We start from the raw sequence: 16,785 nt of genomic DNA on the forward strand, positions 1-16,785 counted from the left end.
GGTCAGCTGGCTAACAGTATTGTGGAGCACAGAAGTCCGGGTTGGCTGGTTTTGAACCCAATCGGTCACACAGGCATGCACAGTGCAGCACCGCCTGCAGTCAACTCTTAGAGGGCCGTGATGGGAGACAGATTGTTTTGATATCATGAGAAAACATGTAGTATTGTAAATAAACTGCTAGTTGCCATAGCAGTGGTCTTTCCAGATTCGGGGTGTTGGGGTTGTGGGGAATCGCTGCTCTCATAACAGTGAGCACGAGTGAGGGTACGCCTTTTGTCATGTAGTGTGTTAAGTCACCACTTAAACACTCCCTAATAAATAGTCCCATGTGCAACACATCATTCCGCAGAAGGTTCTCTCATACAGCTGATGTCATTGTGTCCCAGCCCTTTTGCCTGTACGGGTTGCTAAAGGATTAATTTGGGCCATGGCCTTCATGCAGTTGACAATGAAAAACAGGCAGATTTGTTTTATGTACTCTACAAAGTATTTTAGGTTTTGAGGGTAACCATTATTTCTATACAGTTGAAGTACAGTACATGTTATTTTTTATGAGGACAGATTACAAGGCTCTCACTCATATTATGCAGTTAAGGCTAATATTTTTATTTATTTATCCGTTATTTTACCAGGTAAGTTGACTGAGAACACGTTCTCATTTGCAGCAACGACCTGGGGAATAATTACAGGGGAGAGGAGGGGGATGAATGAGCCAATTGTAAACTGGGGATTATTAGGTGACCGTGATGGTTGAGGGCCAGATTGGGAATTTAGCCAGGACACCAGGGTTAACACCCCTACTCTTACGACAAGTGCCATGGGATCTTTAATGACCTCAGAGAGTCAGGACACCCGTTTAACGTCCCATCCGAAAGACAGCACCCTACACAGAGCAGTGTCCCCAATCACTACCCTGGGGTATTGGGATCTTTGTTTAGACCAGAGGAAAGAGTGCCTCCTACTGGCCCTCCAACACCACTTCCAGCAGCATCTGGTCTCCCATCCAGGGACTGACCAGGACCAACCCTGCTTAGCTTCAGAAGCAAGCCAGCAGTGGTATGCAGGGTGGTATGCTATGTGTACTTTATTGGTGAGGTAGGCCTATCTATTATCTCACTCTGACAAAAATTCACTTTTGAGGAACACATGCACAAAATCTTCAGAGGATCTCTCCTATATTAATTGTTCTTCAGAATTTACGTGCTTACTATTTCTTATAGGCTGAAGTTCTGAACAAATGCAGTTGGGAGAGGTTGTGTTTCATGTAACATTAAATGAAACTTCCATAGTTTGAAGTGTGGTGTCTCAAAGTGACTTTCTAACTAGTGTTCTCTCAATTCACGCTCCCTTGATTATGAATATTAGCGGTTCTTCTCTTAACTCTGCCTCTCTCTCTTTCCCTCTCCTCCTCAGACTCCCAACGCTCCCATTTGTCTTCCTTCACCATGAAGCTTATGGACAAGTTCCACTCTCCCAAAATCAAAAGGACACCCTCAAAGAAAGTCAGTAAGCCGCCTTTAGAACATGGTGTCAAGACTGCGGAGAAACCTGCTAACAAGGTGTGTTTAATGTATATATTTCTCCCTCTACATAGGCCTCAAGTCTTTGCTGTGCCCGTCTCAAAAATTGCAATTAGTTGTTGATTTATATCCTACAAGAAAACAGAGTGAGACTGAAGGCAGAGTGACAAACAAGACCTCATGTTATGCAATAATCGCACAACCAAGATGCCATTACTAAAAGTAATGCCATGCCAGCAAGTTCACGATTGCTCTCACGTTGTCTTACTTTTGCAGAGTCTGAGTCGGTTAGAGGAGCAAGAGAAAGACGTGGTCAGTGCCTTGCGTTACTTCAAGACCATCATTGACAAGATGGCGGTGGACAAGAAGGTGCTGGAGATGTTACCAGGCTCTGCCAGTAAGGTCCTGGAGGCCATCCTGCCTTTAGTCCAAGTGGACGCAAGGATCCAGCACAGGTGAGTCTGGCCCAGGGGATATACAGTGCATTCAGAAAGTATTCAGACCCCTTGACTTTTTCCACATTTTGTTATGTTACAGCCTTATTCTAAAATGGATTAAATGTTTTTTCCTCCTCAATCGACACACAATACCCCATAATGACAAAGCAAAACATTTTTCTATAATGTATTTTGAAAAACCAATTTTTTAAAATAAGACTTTAACGTAACGAAATGTGGGAAAAGGGAAGGGGTCTGAATACTTTCCAAATGCACTGTATCTGTAGCTTGTTGGCCCATTGAGGGTTTTTAGACAACGCTTCAACCGTTACGAGATGAGATCCAGCCAAATGTCATTTTAAGGTTGCTGATTATGTTAGTTTTAAGGTTGAAATCATGAGGAACCTTCAAAGACTGATACAGAATTGCCAACCAACCATGGAGTGTTTTTGTCAGTCTGTTTGCCCAATCTTTCCTCTGGGGTGTTCACAGCTCGGGGGTGTCCTCCTGTCTGAACCGTGTGTACCAGAGTCTGGGCAATCTCATCCGTTGGTCTGACCAGGTCATGCTGGAGGGGGTCAACCTGGAGGATAAAGAAACCATCGTTACCGTCACCACTGTGATCAAGGCAGTGCTTGATGGTGTTAAGGTAACGTTAGCATACCAGACCGTCACCACTGTGATCAAGGTAGTGCTCAGCGGTGTTAAGGAAAGGTTAGCATACCAGAAAACAAGTAAACATGAAATGTTAGACATCGCAGATTATGTGTACCATTTAATGCACGTTGTGGTTTTTGGGGAAATGGTAGCTAGCCGTGTACTTAGTACTCTCTCGGTAAGAGATGGTAAAAATGGCAATGAAGTTGTTTAGCATTTATTAACTGCACACGGTGATTGTCCACAGGAGCTAGTGAAACTGACCATAGAGAAACAGGAGCATCCTTCCCCCACGTCTCCTGTCAAACCAGTGCCAGTGGCGTCCCCACCCGAGAGGTGAGTGAGCCACGGAGGACATCAATACACTCCTCCACTAACCTCATTCTCTCATATGTTCAGTAAATATATATCAGACTTGATGGTAATTGTACAAGATGTAAAACAACATCAGTTAACAACTTGCATACCCACAGTGCTGCTGAGCTGCCTGCCAATGAGAAGGAGAGTCTGGACAAGAGCTCAGCCACATCCCAATCTATGGAAGTCCTGACTGAACCCACTGGAGAGGAGGAGGAGGAGGGGGTGGTGGCCCCGCCAAAACCCCCTCTCCCTGGCCTCAAGATGGCTGAACACAAGTAAGAGCTCATTTCATGGAGATAGTGTCTGTTTCATAGCTTCAATATACAGTAGTTCATCAATGGAGCCCCCCTATCACTGGCCCAGACATGTCGCTTCAGGCAAGTCCAAGTCAAGTCTCCAGTATCTCACCTCTCTTTCTTCAAATGGCACAGAGCTGCATATCAATATCATGATCCACGCAGGATACCATTGCATTCTGCAGGATACCATTGCATTCAGACTTAATAAACTGCTTCGGAATGGGAAAAGTTTAACCCCTCATAAGATCATTTAATTGATTGCTCTCAGTCACAGCACAAGGCAGGGTCAAGTCTGCACTGAAGTAGATACAGTAGCCAAGTCACAAATCACTGATTAGCCAAGACTCAAGTCCCCAACTCTGTATACTTGTTAGGCCTGCCGATAGCACAGCACACAGCTCTCTTGAAGCCAACACGAATTTATCAACTGAAAAACGTTCATTGTATACCACTCATCACATTGAATGTCCTTGGATTACAGACCAATGTGATTGCTGCTCGTCTCTTTACAAGAAGACGAGAGGTACAATAGCTGGGAAACTGTGTGTTATAAGTAGTCTTGATTCTTTAGAAAGCTTTATAGACTTTGAAGGGGGTAATAAAGGGAGGTGTCAGAAATTAGACTTCCTCTGGTGAGATAACTGTCACGGCACCATCTCTGAGGCTCTTTTCTTTTGGGAGAAACTGGGCTCGGCAGAGGCTGGCGAGTTTACGGCCAGAGAGTGACGACAAGGAATGGAAATGGACCAGATTCCAGAGCCCACCACAAACACACTGGACAGCAGCATATCCAGACACTTCTAAATACTTAAAGGCTCTTTGTCTTTCCTTCTGCTCCGAACAGTAGCTCTCTGAATTTCACTTTTCCCGCAGCTGGTGCGAGTAGCTCTCTGAATGTCACCTTGCCCACAGCAGGTACGGGTAGCTCTCTGAATGTCACCTTGCCCACATCAGGTGCGGGTAGCTCTCTGAATGTCACCTTGCCCACAGCATGTGCGGGTAGCTCCCTGAATGTCACCTTGCCCACAGCAGGTGCGGATAGCTCTCTGAATGTCACCTTGCCCACAGCAGGTGCGGGTAGCTCTCTGAATGTCACCTTGCCCACAGCAGGTGCGGATAGCTCTCTGAATGTCACCTTGCCCACAGCAGGTGCGGATAGCTCTCTGAATGTCATCTTGCCCACAGCAGGTGCGGATAGCTCTCTGAATGTCACCTTGCCCACAGCAGGTGCGGATAGCTCTCTGAATGTCACCTTGCCCACAGCCGGTGCGGTAGCTCTCTGAATGTCACCTTGCCCACACCAGGTGCGGTAGCTCCCTGAATTTCACCTTGCCCACAGCAGGTGCGGATAGCTTTCTGAATGTCACCTTGCCCACACCAGGTGCGGGTAGCTCTCTGAATGTCACCTTGCCCACAGCAGGTGCGGGTAGCTCTCTGAATGTCACCTTGCCCACAGCAGGTGCGAGTAGCTCTCTGAATGTCACCTTGCCCACAGCAGGTGCGGGTAGCTCTCTGAATGTCACCTTGCCCACAGCAGGTGCGAGTAGCTCTCAATGTCACCTTGCCCACAGCAGGGTAGCTCTCGACAGCGGTCTGTGTGTCTTACGCAGGGGCACACTGCAGATTTTGTCATTGTTCTTTTTTGTGGTAATTCGTTTTTATTTTTCTCCTCCCTGGGGTCTTGCCTTGTCACCCTCGCCCCACTCCCTAACTGGCATAGAGTATATCCTCCACCTCTTCATCACCACAGCTGCCTGCCTGCCCTGCATCTTGTCATTGGGCCATCTGTGTGCACTGCGGTGTGGAAACAATTCAGTAGCTGCTGCTCTCTCCACCGCTATCTGTTTGTGGAGGGGGAAAAAGCAGCCAGGCAGTGACCCGTGCACTGCACATTTTTCCCATTCTGCTACTACAGAAGGCTCTCGGAAAGTGTCAGATATTGTATATTATCTCTCAACCCACCCAGGCCAGTGTCAGTGCAGTCTTTTCCCAACCTCCCTTCACCATACATACTACATAATACATACTACACTGTACACACAGAAGAAGTGAATCAGTCAGTTTACTGTGGCTAGGGCTGCATGCGTGGCTTTTGGAATACTTTGCATTGATGGACATTGCACGCTGCTTCATATTTAAATGATATCACCCTCTTCTCTCCCTCCAGTCCTCCTGCTCTCCCTCCAAAGAAGCGCCAGTCTGCCCCCTCCCCCACCCGGGTGGCAGTAGTGGCCCCCATGAGCCGCGCCACCAGTGGCTCCAGTCTTCCCATGGGCATCGGCCTCCACAAACAGGTACAGTGGCTCCGGTCTTCCCATGGGCATCAGCCTCCACAAACAGGTACAGTGACTCCAGTCTTTCATGGGCATCAGCCTCCACAAACAGGTACAGTGGCTCCGGTCTTCCCATGGGCATCGGCCTCCACAAACAGGTACAGTGGCTCCGGTCTTCCCATGGGCATCGGCCTCCACAAACAGGTACAGTGGAAGGAGCAGCTACACACACTGGGGCTGTGTCTGAAATGGCACCATATTCAGTATGGTGTACTACTTCTGGCCAGGCCCCATAGGGAATAAGTTGCCATTTTGGATTTTTCTATGTTTTACACCGGGGTGAGACATATATCAGCCATTTCTTGCACTGTTTCTTTTTTGCCGGCTTATGTATTTTTCCACTAAAACGGGTCTTGTCACCTCTCTCTGGTTGGCAGGAGTACGAGGTGGATGCTCTGCATCGGCGCTTCTCTGGGGGCAGCCATTACTACGGAGGGGAGTCGCCGCGCATATCCCCCTGCAATAGCATGGGCAAGCTGAGCAAGTCCGACGAGCAGCTGTCCTGGACAATGGACAGTGGGCAGTGCTCACGCAACACCAGCAGTGAGGCTCTGGGTGAGTACTCAAATGGGCGTCAAAGCTCGATCTTTAACCAGAGATCCATTTTATTTTTCAAATAATGTAAACTATTTGGTGGAATGTGCTTTGTGGCTGCCCGAACGGGCAAGTAAAATGTTGTCTTTAAGACAACGTTAATTTGCTTTGACTCTAGTGTTCCATTTGTACATTTTACTTGCCCGTGTCACATTCACTCAATTCCATTCCAACCCCTCCCTCCACGCGTGCTCAGTGCGCACACAAGCTCCTGTTAGGTCTACAGAAATAAATGCCTAAAAAAATATATCTGATGGGATACACAAGCTACATTCCTTGCCAAACGATGACAGTTTTATCACAAATTCAAAATGGACTGGTTGTTTGAAGTAGGAAAATGTGTTCCAACAACAAGCTGTAGTTTTTGAATAATTGCATCCCATCTATTTTCCGCTTAAGCTACTTTGCGAACTGCTAGTGCCATTTAGAATGAGACCTCCTCTGGACATAGACAGGTTCCCCCCTAAACATAGACAGGTTCCACACTGACAATATGCAGAAACATTAGTTTGACTAAGACAAAGAGCGTATTTTCATCAGAAACATCAAGCATGCAGTGGCAAGAAAAAGTACATTACCGTTCAAAAGTTTGGGGTCACTTAGAAATGTCCTTGTTTTTGAAAGAAAAGCACATTTTTTTGTCCATTAAAATAACATAAAATTGATCAGAAATACAGTGTAGACATTGTTAATGTTGTAAATGACTATTGTAGCTGGAAACGGCTGATTTTTTTCATGGAATATCTACATAGGCGTAGAGGCCATTATCAGCAACCATCACTCCTGTGTTCCAATGGCACGTTGTGTTAGCTAATCCAAGTTTATCATTTTAAAAGGCTAATTGATCATTAGAAAACCCTTTTGCAATTATGTTAGCACAGCTGAAAACTGTTGTGCTGATTTAAAGAATCAATAAAACTGGCCTTCTTTAGACTAATTGAGTATCTGGAGCATCAGCATTTGTGGGTTTAAATACAGGCTCAAAATGGCCAGAAACAAAGGACTTTCATCTGAAACTCGTCAGTCTATTCTTGTTCTGAGAAATTGGCAAGAAACTAAAGATCTCGCACAACGCTGTGTACTACTCCCATAACACAACAGCGCAAACTGTCTCTAACCAGAATAGAAAGAGGAGTGGGAGGCCCCGGTGCACAACTGAGCAAGAGGACAAGTACATTAGAGTGTCTAGTTTGAGAAACAGACGCCTCAAAAGTCCTCAACTGGCAGCTTCATTAAATAGTACCCGCACAACACCAGTCTCAACGTCAACAGTGAAGAGGCGACTCCGGGATGCTGGCCTTCTAGGCAGAGTTTTTCTGTCCAGTGTCCGTGTTCTTTTGCCCATCTTAATCTTTTATTTTTATTGGTCAGTCTGAGATATGGCATTTTCTTTGCAACTCTGCCTAGAAGGCCAGCATTCCAGAGTCGCATCTTCACTGTTGACGTTGAGACTGGTGTTGTGCGGGTACTATTTAATGAAGCTGCCAGTTGAGGACTTTTGAGGCGTAGCTATTATAGTGAAATAAATCTATTGTTTGAGGAGAGTGCACAGTTTTGAACATGAAAAGTTATTAATAAATAAATTAGGCACATTTTGGGCAGTCTTGATACAACATTTTGAACAAAAATGCAATGGTTCATTGGATCAGTCTAAAACTTTGCACATACGCTGCTGCCATCTAGTGGCCAAAATCTAAATTGCAGCTGGGCTGGAATAATACATTATGGTATTTCTCTTGCATTTCAAGGAGGGTAGTACAAAAAAAATTACACAAGACTGGTTGGTTTTTTCTTTGTATTATCTTTTACCAGATATATTGTGTGTTATTCTTCTACATTCCTTTCACATTTCCCCAAACTTCAAAGTGTTTCCTTTCAAATGGTCCCAAGAATATGCAAATCCTTGCTCCAGGGCCTGAGTTACAGGCAGTTAGATTTGGGTATGTCATTTTAGGTGAAAATTGAAAAAAAGGGGCGGATCCTTAAATCCAAGGGATCACATACTTTCCCCAACCTGCACTGTGAATGTTTACACAGTGTGTTCAATAAAGACATGAAAATGTATAATTGTTTGTTATTAGTTTATTTTTATTTTTATCCCATTTTCTCCCCAATTTTCGTGGTATCCAATCGCTAGTAATTACTACCTTGTTTCATCGCTACAACTCCCGTACGGGCTCGGGAGAGACGAAGGTCGAAAGCCATGCGTCCTCCGAAGCACAACCCAACCAGCCGTACTGCTTCTTAACACAGCGCGCCTCCAACCCGGAAGCCAGCCGCACCAATGTGTCGGAGGAAACACCGTGTACCTGGCCCCCTTGGCTGGCGCGCACTGCGCCCGGCCCGCCACAGGAGTCGCTGGAGCGCGATGAGACAAGGATATCCCTACCGGCCAAACCCTCCCTACCCCGGACGACGCTATGCCAATTGTGCGTCGCCCCACGGACCTCCCGGTCGCGGCCGGCTGCGACAGAGCCTGGGCGCGAACCCAGAGACTCTGGTGGCGCAGTTAGCACTGCGATGCAGTGCCCTAGACCACTGCGCCACCCGGGAGGCCGTTTGTTATTAGTTTAAGCAGACTGTGCTTGTCTATAGTTGTGACTTAGATGAAGATGTTCTCAACTAGCCTACCTGTTTAAATAAAGGTGAAATAAAAATAATAAAAAACGATCAGATAACACTTGATGGCCAATTTATGCAAAAATCCAGGTAATTCTAAAGGGTTCACATAGTTTTTTTTCCCACTGTATGCCTACTCACCAAATAGATGTCATGGCCACAATTCATCACTATGCAGTGTTCAATGTGGAATGTTCATCCATTTAGAAAATTCCGAAGATTAAATCGAACGTCTGTATATCGAAAAGAAGACAAATGTTGGTTTGTAACCCTGAATTTTTTCTTTCATCTCAAACAAATTGAGTCCCGTTTCAAATGATCCCTCTTTGATAATAACTGCTCCAGGCATGAGATGTGCATGACTTCACACTGGCAACTTTATTCATTTGGAAAAATATTCAGTTATATTGTTTTATTACATCATGGTTTTTTTTATACTATAAAATAGGTGTCTTGACTGTGATAAGGGCTCGGGAAATAAGAGCGTCTGTCTACTAACTTAACAAAACAAGGCTATGCCATTACACAGCCATAGAGTTCTACAAGCAGGTTACTGCCTTTTTGAAGATTGTGTTTCACGATATAATATAATAACCAGTTGATATTGTTTCATTTTTTTAAAATCTTATATGGCACTTGCTTTTTTATTGAGGCAATTTAGCTATTAGGATTTATTTGTAATGGTTATGATACATTATGTGCTGTTGCAATCTTATGACATCTAAAAAAAAAATCGCACAAAAAAAAATCCAGGCTTTGTGTTCTAAAAAATAGTTTTTTTTTCATGCGAGTGCTCGAACAGTCAAAACATTTCAAATGCTCATCCCTAAAACACACACATGAAACTCACACACAACACAAACACGTATGAGTTACATGTTCCTGCACTGGCTTCACAGAGGTCTGATTAGAGAGGAGCTCATTAGGTAGAGAGGAGCCCATTGGTTTTCGAGAGGAGCCACTATGAGCCCATTGGTTTTCGAGAGGAGCCACTATGAGCCCATTGGTTTTCGAGAGGAGCCACTATGAGCCCATTAGGTAGAGAGGAGCCACTATGAGCCCATTAGGTAGAGAGGAGCCACTATGAGCCCATTAGGTAGAGAGGAGCCACTATGAGCCCATTAGGTAGATAGGAGCCACTATGAGCCCATTAGGTAGAGAGGAGCCACTATGAGCCCATTAGGTAGAGAGGAGCCACTATGGGCCCATTAGGTAGAGAGGAGCCACTATGAGCCCATTAGGTAGAGAGGAGACACTATGAGCCCATTAGGTTAGAGAGGAGACACTATGAGCCCATTAGGTTAGAGAGGAGACACTATGGGCCCATTAGGTAGAGAGGAGACACTATGAGCCCATTAGGTAGAGAGGAGACACTATGAGCCCATTAGGTTAGAGAGGAGACACTATGAGCCCATTAGGTTAGAGAGGAGACACTATGAGCCCATTAGATTAGAGAGGAGCCACTATGAGGCCATTAGGTAGAGAGGAGCCACTATGAGCCCATTAGGTAGAGAGGAGCCACTGAGCCCATTAGGTAGAGAGGAGCCACAATGAGCTCATTAGGTAGAGAGGAGCCACTACGGGCCCATTAGGTAGATAGGAGCCACTATGAGCCCATTAGGTTAGAGAGGAGACACTGAGCCCATTAGGTAGAGAGGAGCCACAATGAGCTCATTAGGTAGAGAGGAGCCACTATGAGCCCATTAGGTAGAGAGGAGCCACTATGAGTCCATTAGGTAGAGAGGAGCCACTATGAGCTCATTAGGTAGAGAGGAGCCACTATGAGCCCATTAGGTAGATAGGAGCCACTATGAGCCCATTAGGTTAGAGAGGAGCCACTATGAGCCCATTAGGTAGAGAGGAGCCACTATGAGCCCATTAGGATAGAGAGGAGCCACTATGAGCCCATTAGGATAGAGAGGAGCCACTATGAGCCCATTAGGTAGAGAGGAGCCACTATGAGCCCATTAGGTAGATAGGAGCCACTATGAGCCCATTAGGTTAGAGAGGAGACACGATGAGCCCATTAGGTTAGAGAGGGGACACGATGAGCCCATTAGGTTAGAGAGCAGCCACTATGAGCCCATTAGGATAGAGAGGAGACACTATGATTCCAGCAAGAGAGGCCTGTCTCTTTGATAAGGAGCACCGTGGTCATCATGGGAATGAGTCAACACACGCAGGCAGGAGCTTCCTGTTCCTGCCACCTCCAACAGCACAGCGCATTGTTTACGAGCTGTGACCACCATCCTGTGAGCAAAGAGACAAGACTTCACCGAGGCTGCATCTCAATAGTCTTTAAGCAGCCACCTCTCCTTCATCTGCATCAGTCTGGAAACAGCATAGCAGGGAGGAGGGCAATACTGTGGATGCTTACTGGGAATTTGTTGAGGAGAGGAAGCCATGCGATGCTATTGAGATGTCTAAGCTGTATTACCACGGCTGAAACCTTCTGGGACCGAAGACAAGAAAGTGATGGTTGTCAAGGCATCGAGAACGTTGCACCAAGTCATCAGGTGGCCCTTTTCTCAGTGGAAGGAGAAGCGAGCCATTTTGTGCCTTCTCCATTGTGATCAACTGACGTGTCATGGATCAGTTTCAAAACCAACCCTTTGTGAAATCCCAATATCCCACCTCACCCCCTAATGAAAATAGATTCTGTCAATGTGTTTGTTGTGCTCCTGAGTGTTTTTTTTAGAGAAAAGTACCTTTTATGCCAAAGTGACAGTGTGGCTTTGTTTTCAGTGCTCTGTGTGGTGACTCACCTGTCTCCCGTCTCTCTCTCTCTCTCCCTTCTCCCCTCCACAGACACCACAGACCACTACGACCCGGACTACGACTTCCTGCACCAGGACCTGTCCAGCCTGGAGCAGATGACTCCTGTGCCAGTGGGAGCGTGCCTCAGCCCCCTGCCTGAGTCCCACAGCGAGTCTTCCTCCCCCTGCCCTGGCCCCGGTCCGCCGCTGGCACAGCCCCACTTCAGCCCCCTCCAGGGCTGCTCCGTGTCCCCCCTCTACTCCCGCATGACTTACGCCCTGCCGCCCCCTGCCCTGCCGGAAAAGAAGCGCCGAGGTGGCGCCTGCTCGGGCTTTTCCGACGGCTCCTACTCTGGCTCCTCCTGGTGCGTTTCTTTTGAGCGCCACCCATCCCAATACGACAACCTCATGGAGGAGGACCTACCGCCTGTGCCCCCCTTCCCCCTGTTCACGCCCGACATCTCGCCCCTGTGCCACGCCGCCGGGGGGTTTGTGTCCGAGTTCAGCAGCAGCGAGACGACAGACGTACCTCAGAGTCCACCGCCACTCCCTGAGAAGAAGAGCCGTCACAGTGAGTATCTGACGTCAGGGGCAGGCAGAAATAATTCATAAAAAGCCTTATACAATCTCTACTGTTACCAGGGTTTTCACATTTAAGCTCCAAATACAGCGGATTAGGCCCCTTAGGTATGTCTGTAATGCACATGGAGGCCTACTGCTGTGCTATAATAATAAAACCACAGAATTAAATAGAACACATAATATTTTATCTCAGTGTAATGTTGGGGTCCCAAGTTTTTTTTCCAGTAGGGGGTGTGGCTGGGTTCAGACGAAACCTGGCACCCTTGAGGCGTCAGCAAGCTTCAGTTTGGCTGGCGCCTAGCCAAACTCTGTTAGGGGAACCGAACGATTGTACTCGCATGCTTCCTTAAAATACCTTCGCTTGAAAAACAAGAAAAAAAGCACCAATAGTACTGTTTGTCCTTTTTGAGATGCCTTAGCCAGTATACACTTCCTCAAAATAGTTAGAATTAATCTAAGATAACTCAAGAAATCTGTCATTCATTTTGATGTTTTTGCCGAGGATATCTTCGATTATACATCTAAGATGTTTGGTGCAGTATTTTGTGAATGAAAAAGTGTGCAAGAAAAAGAGTAATCTCTTGTTGAATGACAGCAAAGACTTTATTGAAGAATCCATACTGTTGACCAATCACCGACGAAGGGGCGTAGACTTCTATGGGGTCAATTTCACGCCATATGTTTTGAATTCAAAATAAAATAAATCGTGAACATGAAAAATAAAGTTGAGAATGTAAACATTATATTTTCGAGGACGAAATAATGGATGTTGAAATCAAAAACCCAACAATTGAAAGCAAAATGTATAGAATTGTAAACAAAAATAAGACATCAAACCCCAAAAACTTGTAAGCAAATCATTTTAAAGCGAAAGCAAAACTCTATGACAAATGATAAACGTTTTTTTTTTTTTTTACTAATGCAAAAATTGTTTTCGGTTAAACTTTCCCAGCAACCAATCCTATTGAATAGATTTTGCCTCCACTCTTGCCTGAATGTACTACCTTTCGGTTACGCTACTCGTATCTTTGCTTTCACTGCCAGTCTTTTCGATTGCGAGTTTAGGCATAATTTTCCCGTGAAGGGCGAGGTTTAGAGGCAGGCGTAGACAATGAGTCTCCATTGGTCCGCTAGTTTAGGAGTGACGGTTCGTCTTAACCCAATCAATGAACATGAATTACCTGTCGCACAACATTCAGCGCAGGTGTTGGTAACTGGTTCGCCATACACCTGCGCCAAACTTTGTGCAACAGGTAATTCATATGTTTACCTAAGTAGTTAGATGGTTTGTTATTAAATGTATTAGATAGGCATGCTTCTAATATCCGTACATTATTGACCCGTGACTGACAATTTTGAAGTCCATTAGCTAACACCCTAAAACTAGGTGACGTCAGACCGTCTACTTAAATAGGCAATAGAAAAAAAGCCTGTCTATCATGTTCATTGATTGGACCATACCGTCATCATGCCCGGTAGACCGTCAGGACTACCGGGCATGATGACTCCTTGCTGTCCCCAGTCCACCTGGCCTTGCTGCTATTCCAGTTTCAACTGTTCTGCCTGCGGTTATAGAACCCCTACCTGTCCCAGACCTGCTGTTTTCAACTCTTAATGATCGGCTATGAAAAGCCAACTGACATTTATTCCTCATTATTATTTGACCATGCTTGTCACTTATGAACATTTTGAACATCTTGGCCATGTTCTGTTATAATCTCCACCCGGTACAGCCAGAAGAGGACTGGCCACCCCTCATAACCTGGTTCCTCTCTAGGTTTCTTCCTAGGTTTTGGCCTTTCTAGGGAGTTTTTCCTAGCCACCGTGCTTCTACACCTGCATTGCTTGCTGTTTGGGGTTTTAGGCTGGGTTTCTGTTTGTAATATCCCGTTTTTTTGGTCTGTGTTTGTGTGTGTTTGTGTGTGTCTGTGTGTGCGTGTGTGTGCGTCTGTGTGCGCACGTCTCACCCCCACAGTACTGAAGTACATGCAGTTTGTGGAAGACTACTCGGAGCCCCAGCCCTCGGTTTTCTACCAGATGCCACAGAGCAACAGCATCTATGAGCAACGCAACAAGCGCTTCCAGGAAGTCTACGGCTTCAACGACTCGTTTAGCAGCAGCGACTCTGTCCACGAGCCCCTCCCACCCCCGGCACTGCCACCCAAACAGAGGCAGCTGGTAAACTATAGCCCCTCACCTCACACTGAAGCCACACTGAGGCCTCACACTCACCAGTGTTACAACATGCAGTACTACGCCAGCCCATCCACACACCCATCACTTACCAAGGCTCAATACATATGCATTTCAGGAAACTAATTTTCTTATCATATATTGTACCAAGTGTGTAGGATTGAGTGGTGAGTGAGTCCATGATGTTTTAGCCCATCTGTATACCATAGAAGAAGAAAAGCAGGGTGTTAAGTCCTGAACATCCAGAAGGCAAGCAGACTCTAGTGGTAACTCATCTCCAAACTCTACTTCAATACATAGAGAAAACATTTTAAAAGACATGTTTTATTGTCATATACACCGGATAGGTGCAGAGAAATGTGTTGCTTTACAGGGTCAGCCATAGTAGTACGGTTCCCCTGGAGCAAATTAGGGTTAAGTGCCATCCTCAAGGGAACATAAGCCGATTTTCCACCTTGTCGGCTCGGGTATTCGAACCAGCAACCTTTCAGTTACTGGCCAAACGCTCTAACCAGTAGGCTACCTTTTGCATCAGAAAAAAAACATCTTAACAACAAATACAAATCAGTGCAACGGTACAATTTAAATTACTACCACTTCTCAGTAAAATGTTTTTTTCCCCCGCCGGCAAAAGACGATTGGCCTTTTGTACAGACTTGTCCTCCATGATGTCCCATCTTACATCCCACCACTGGACTAGAATTTGTTTTCATCATTTTGGCCATTTGTTATGTTTGTTTCAGGCCTCTGCAAGGCTGTAGTAGTTCACTTCCCAGATTATATTCAATGCCATAATCTCTCTACCAGACATTCATGGTTGGAAAAAGTCATTTGCTCTGCCAGAAAAAAAACATGAACCCAATATAAATGAGTCAATCCATGCTCAAGGTTTATCCATGATTACAGATCTTTTTAAGCATATCTGAAGCGGATCAAAATGTGAGAAACGAAAATGAAACATTTCTGCACATTTTTTTTCTGTTATTTGACCTTGTGGATTACTGCATGCCCAGTTCATATTGGGTGAGGATTAAGACGAATCACAGAATCCTCTGGGGAGCAGGGAAATAAAACAATGATTTGTTAGATGTAGGCAGGGGTGCAACTTTGGTTTTAGAAGTGGGAGGGACATAAACATTTAAAAATTAAATGTATCCAGTCGGATAAACACGCCAAACAGCCTACCAGACCGCTCTGAGGCTTCTGCATGGTCTTAAAGCACACCGTTGCCTCGTTTTGTATCACATTCCAATGATAAAAGGGGTCCGAATGTGTGGGGGACATGTCCCCCGTCCCCAGTGAAAGATGCGCTCCTGGATGTAGGGAGGGAGAGGAAAGGGTGTTTGTGTTTCATGTAATCAAAAAGTTGTTTCTGTGCTGGCGGTTGTTAACTGCCATGTCCACATTATGTACTTTCTGATTGCCAGAATGAATAGACTTCTACCTGAGCAGAATGTCCACTCACTTCTGATACAGTAGCTAGTTATTTCCATTTAGGCCAGTCGTGGGCTTTGCACAGTATGTAGGCATAGTTCAACGTGGTCTCAGGGCAATTCGTATTATTCTGTACGTAAATCTGTGACACTCCATTTAGTATGATATATTATGTTACGTTAGGTTGCATTATGACTTGCCTAGTTAAATGAAGGTAAACATTTTATATATATATATATATTTTTTTTTTAATGTTTTTTTATTATGAATGGAGTAGCGATCAAAATCAAATGTTATTAGTAGCATGCACCGAATCCAACAGGTGTAGTAGACCTTACCGTGAAATGCTTACTTACAAGCCCTTAACCTACAATGCAGTTTTTATATATTTACTAAATAAACTCAAGTAAAAAAAAAAAAAAAATGGTCATTTGTACATGTAGGTAAGGGTAAGATGACTATGCATAGATCATACAATATCATACTAATTATAGGATGTATAGTATCAAACGTCTTACCTGGATGTACAATAGCATACGAATTGGATGATATACCTTATAATACATCTTGGCGCATGTATAGTATTATACTATTTCTCTGAGACCAGGTTGCTCAGAGATATACCTTATAATACATCTTGGCGCATGTATAGTATTATACTATTTCTCTGAGACCAGGTTGCTCAGAGATATACCTTATAATACATCTTGGCGCATGTATAGTATTATACTATTTCTCTGAGACCAGGTTGATCATAGATATACCATATAATACATCTTGGCGCATGTATAGTATTATACTATTTCTCTGAGACCAGGTTGCTCAGAGATATAGCTTATAATACATCTTGGCGCATGTATAGTATTATACTATTTCTCTGAGACCAGGTTGATCATAGATATACCTTATAATACATCTTGGCGCATGTATAGTATTATACTATTTCTCTGAGACCAGGTTGCTCAGAGATATACCTTATAATACATATTGGTGCATGTATA

General features: G+C 44.9%; 1 protein-coding gene across 5 annotated transcripts in view; it reads left to right on the plus strand.

Moving 5' to 3' along the window:
• The window catches only part of rapgef1a (Rap guanine nucleotide exchange factor (GEF) 1a), a 46,743-nt gene that overhangs the window by 13,912 nt on the left and 16,046 nt on the right, over nucleotides 1-16,785 (plus strand). For all 5 annotated transcript variants that reach the window (XM_055918910.1, XM_055918911.1, XM_055918913.1 and 2 more), the window contains exons 2-10: nucleotides 1,414-1,559; nucleotides 1,797-1,975; nucleotides 2,450-2,606; nucleotides 2,862-2,950; nucleotides 3,088-3,249; nucleotides 5,441-5,567; nucleotides 5,984-6,161; nucleotides 11,628-12,146; nucleotides 14,133-14,335. In XM_055918910.1, coding sequence (XP_055774885.1) covers nucleotides 1,414-1,559; nucleotides 1,797-1,975; nucleotides 2,450-2,606; nucleotides 2,862-2,950; nucleotides 3,088-3,249; nucleotides 5,441-5,567; nucleotides 5,984-6,161; nucleotides 11,628-12,146; nucleotides 14,133-14,335 — 1,760 coding nt within the window. The remainder of the gene's footprint in view (nucleotides 1-1,413; nucleotides 1,560-1,796; nucleotides 1,976-2,449; nucleotides 2,607-2,861; nucleotides 2,951-3,087; nucleotides 3,250-5,440; nucleotides 5,568-5,983; nucleotides 6,162-11,627; nucleotides 12,147-14,132; nucleotides 14,336-16,785) is intronic.

Source organism: Salvelinus fontinalis, chromosome 4 (genome assembly GCF_029448725.1).
Source record: "Salvelinus fontinalis isolate EN_2023a chromosome 4, ASM2944872v1, whole genome shotgun sequence".
NCBI classification, from domain to species: Eukaryota; Metazoa; Chordata; class Actinopteri; order Salmoniformes; family Salmonidae; genus Salvelinus; species Salvelinus fontinalis.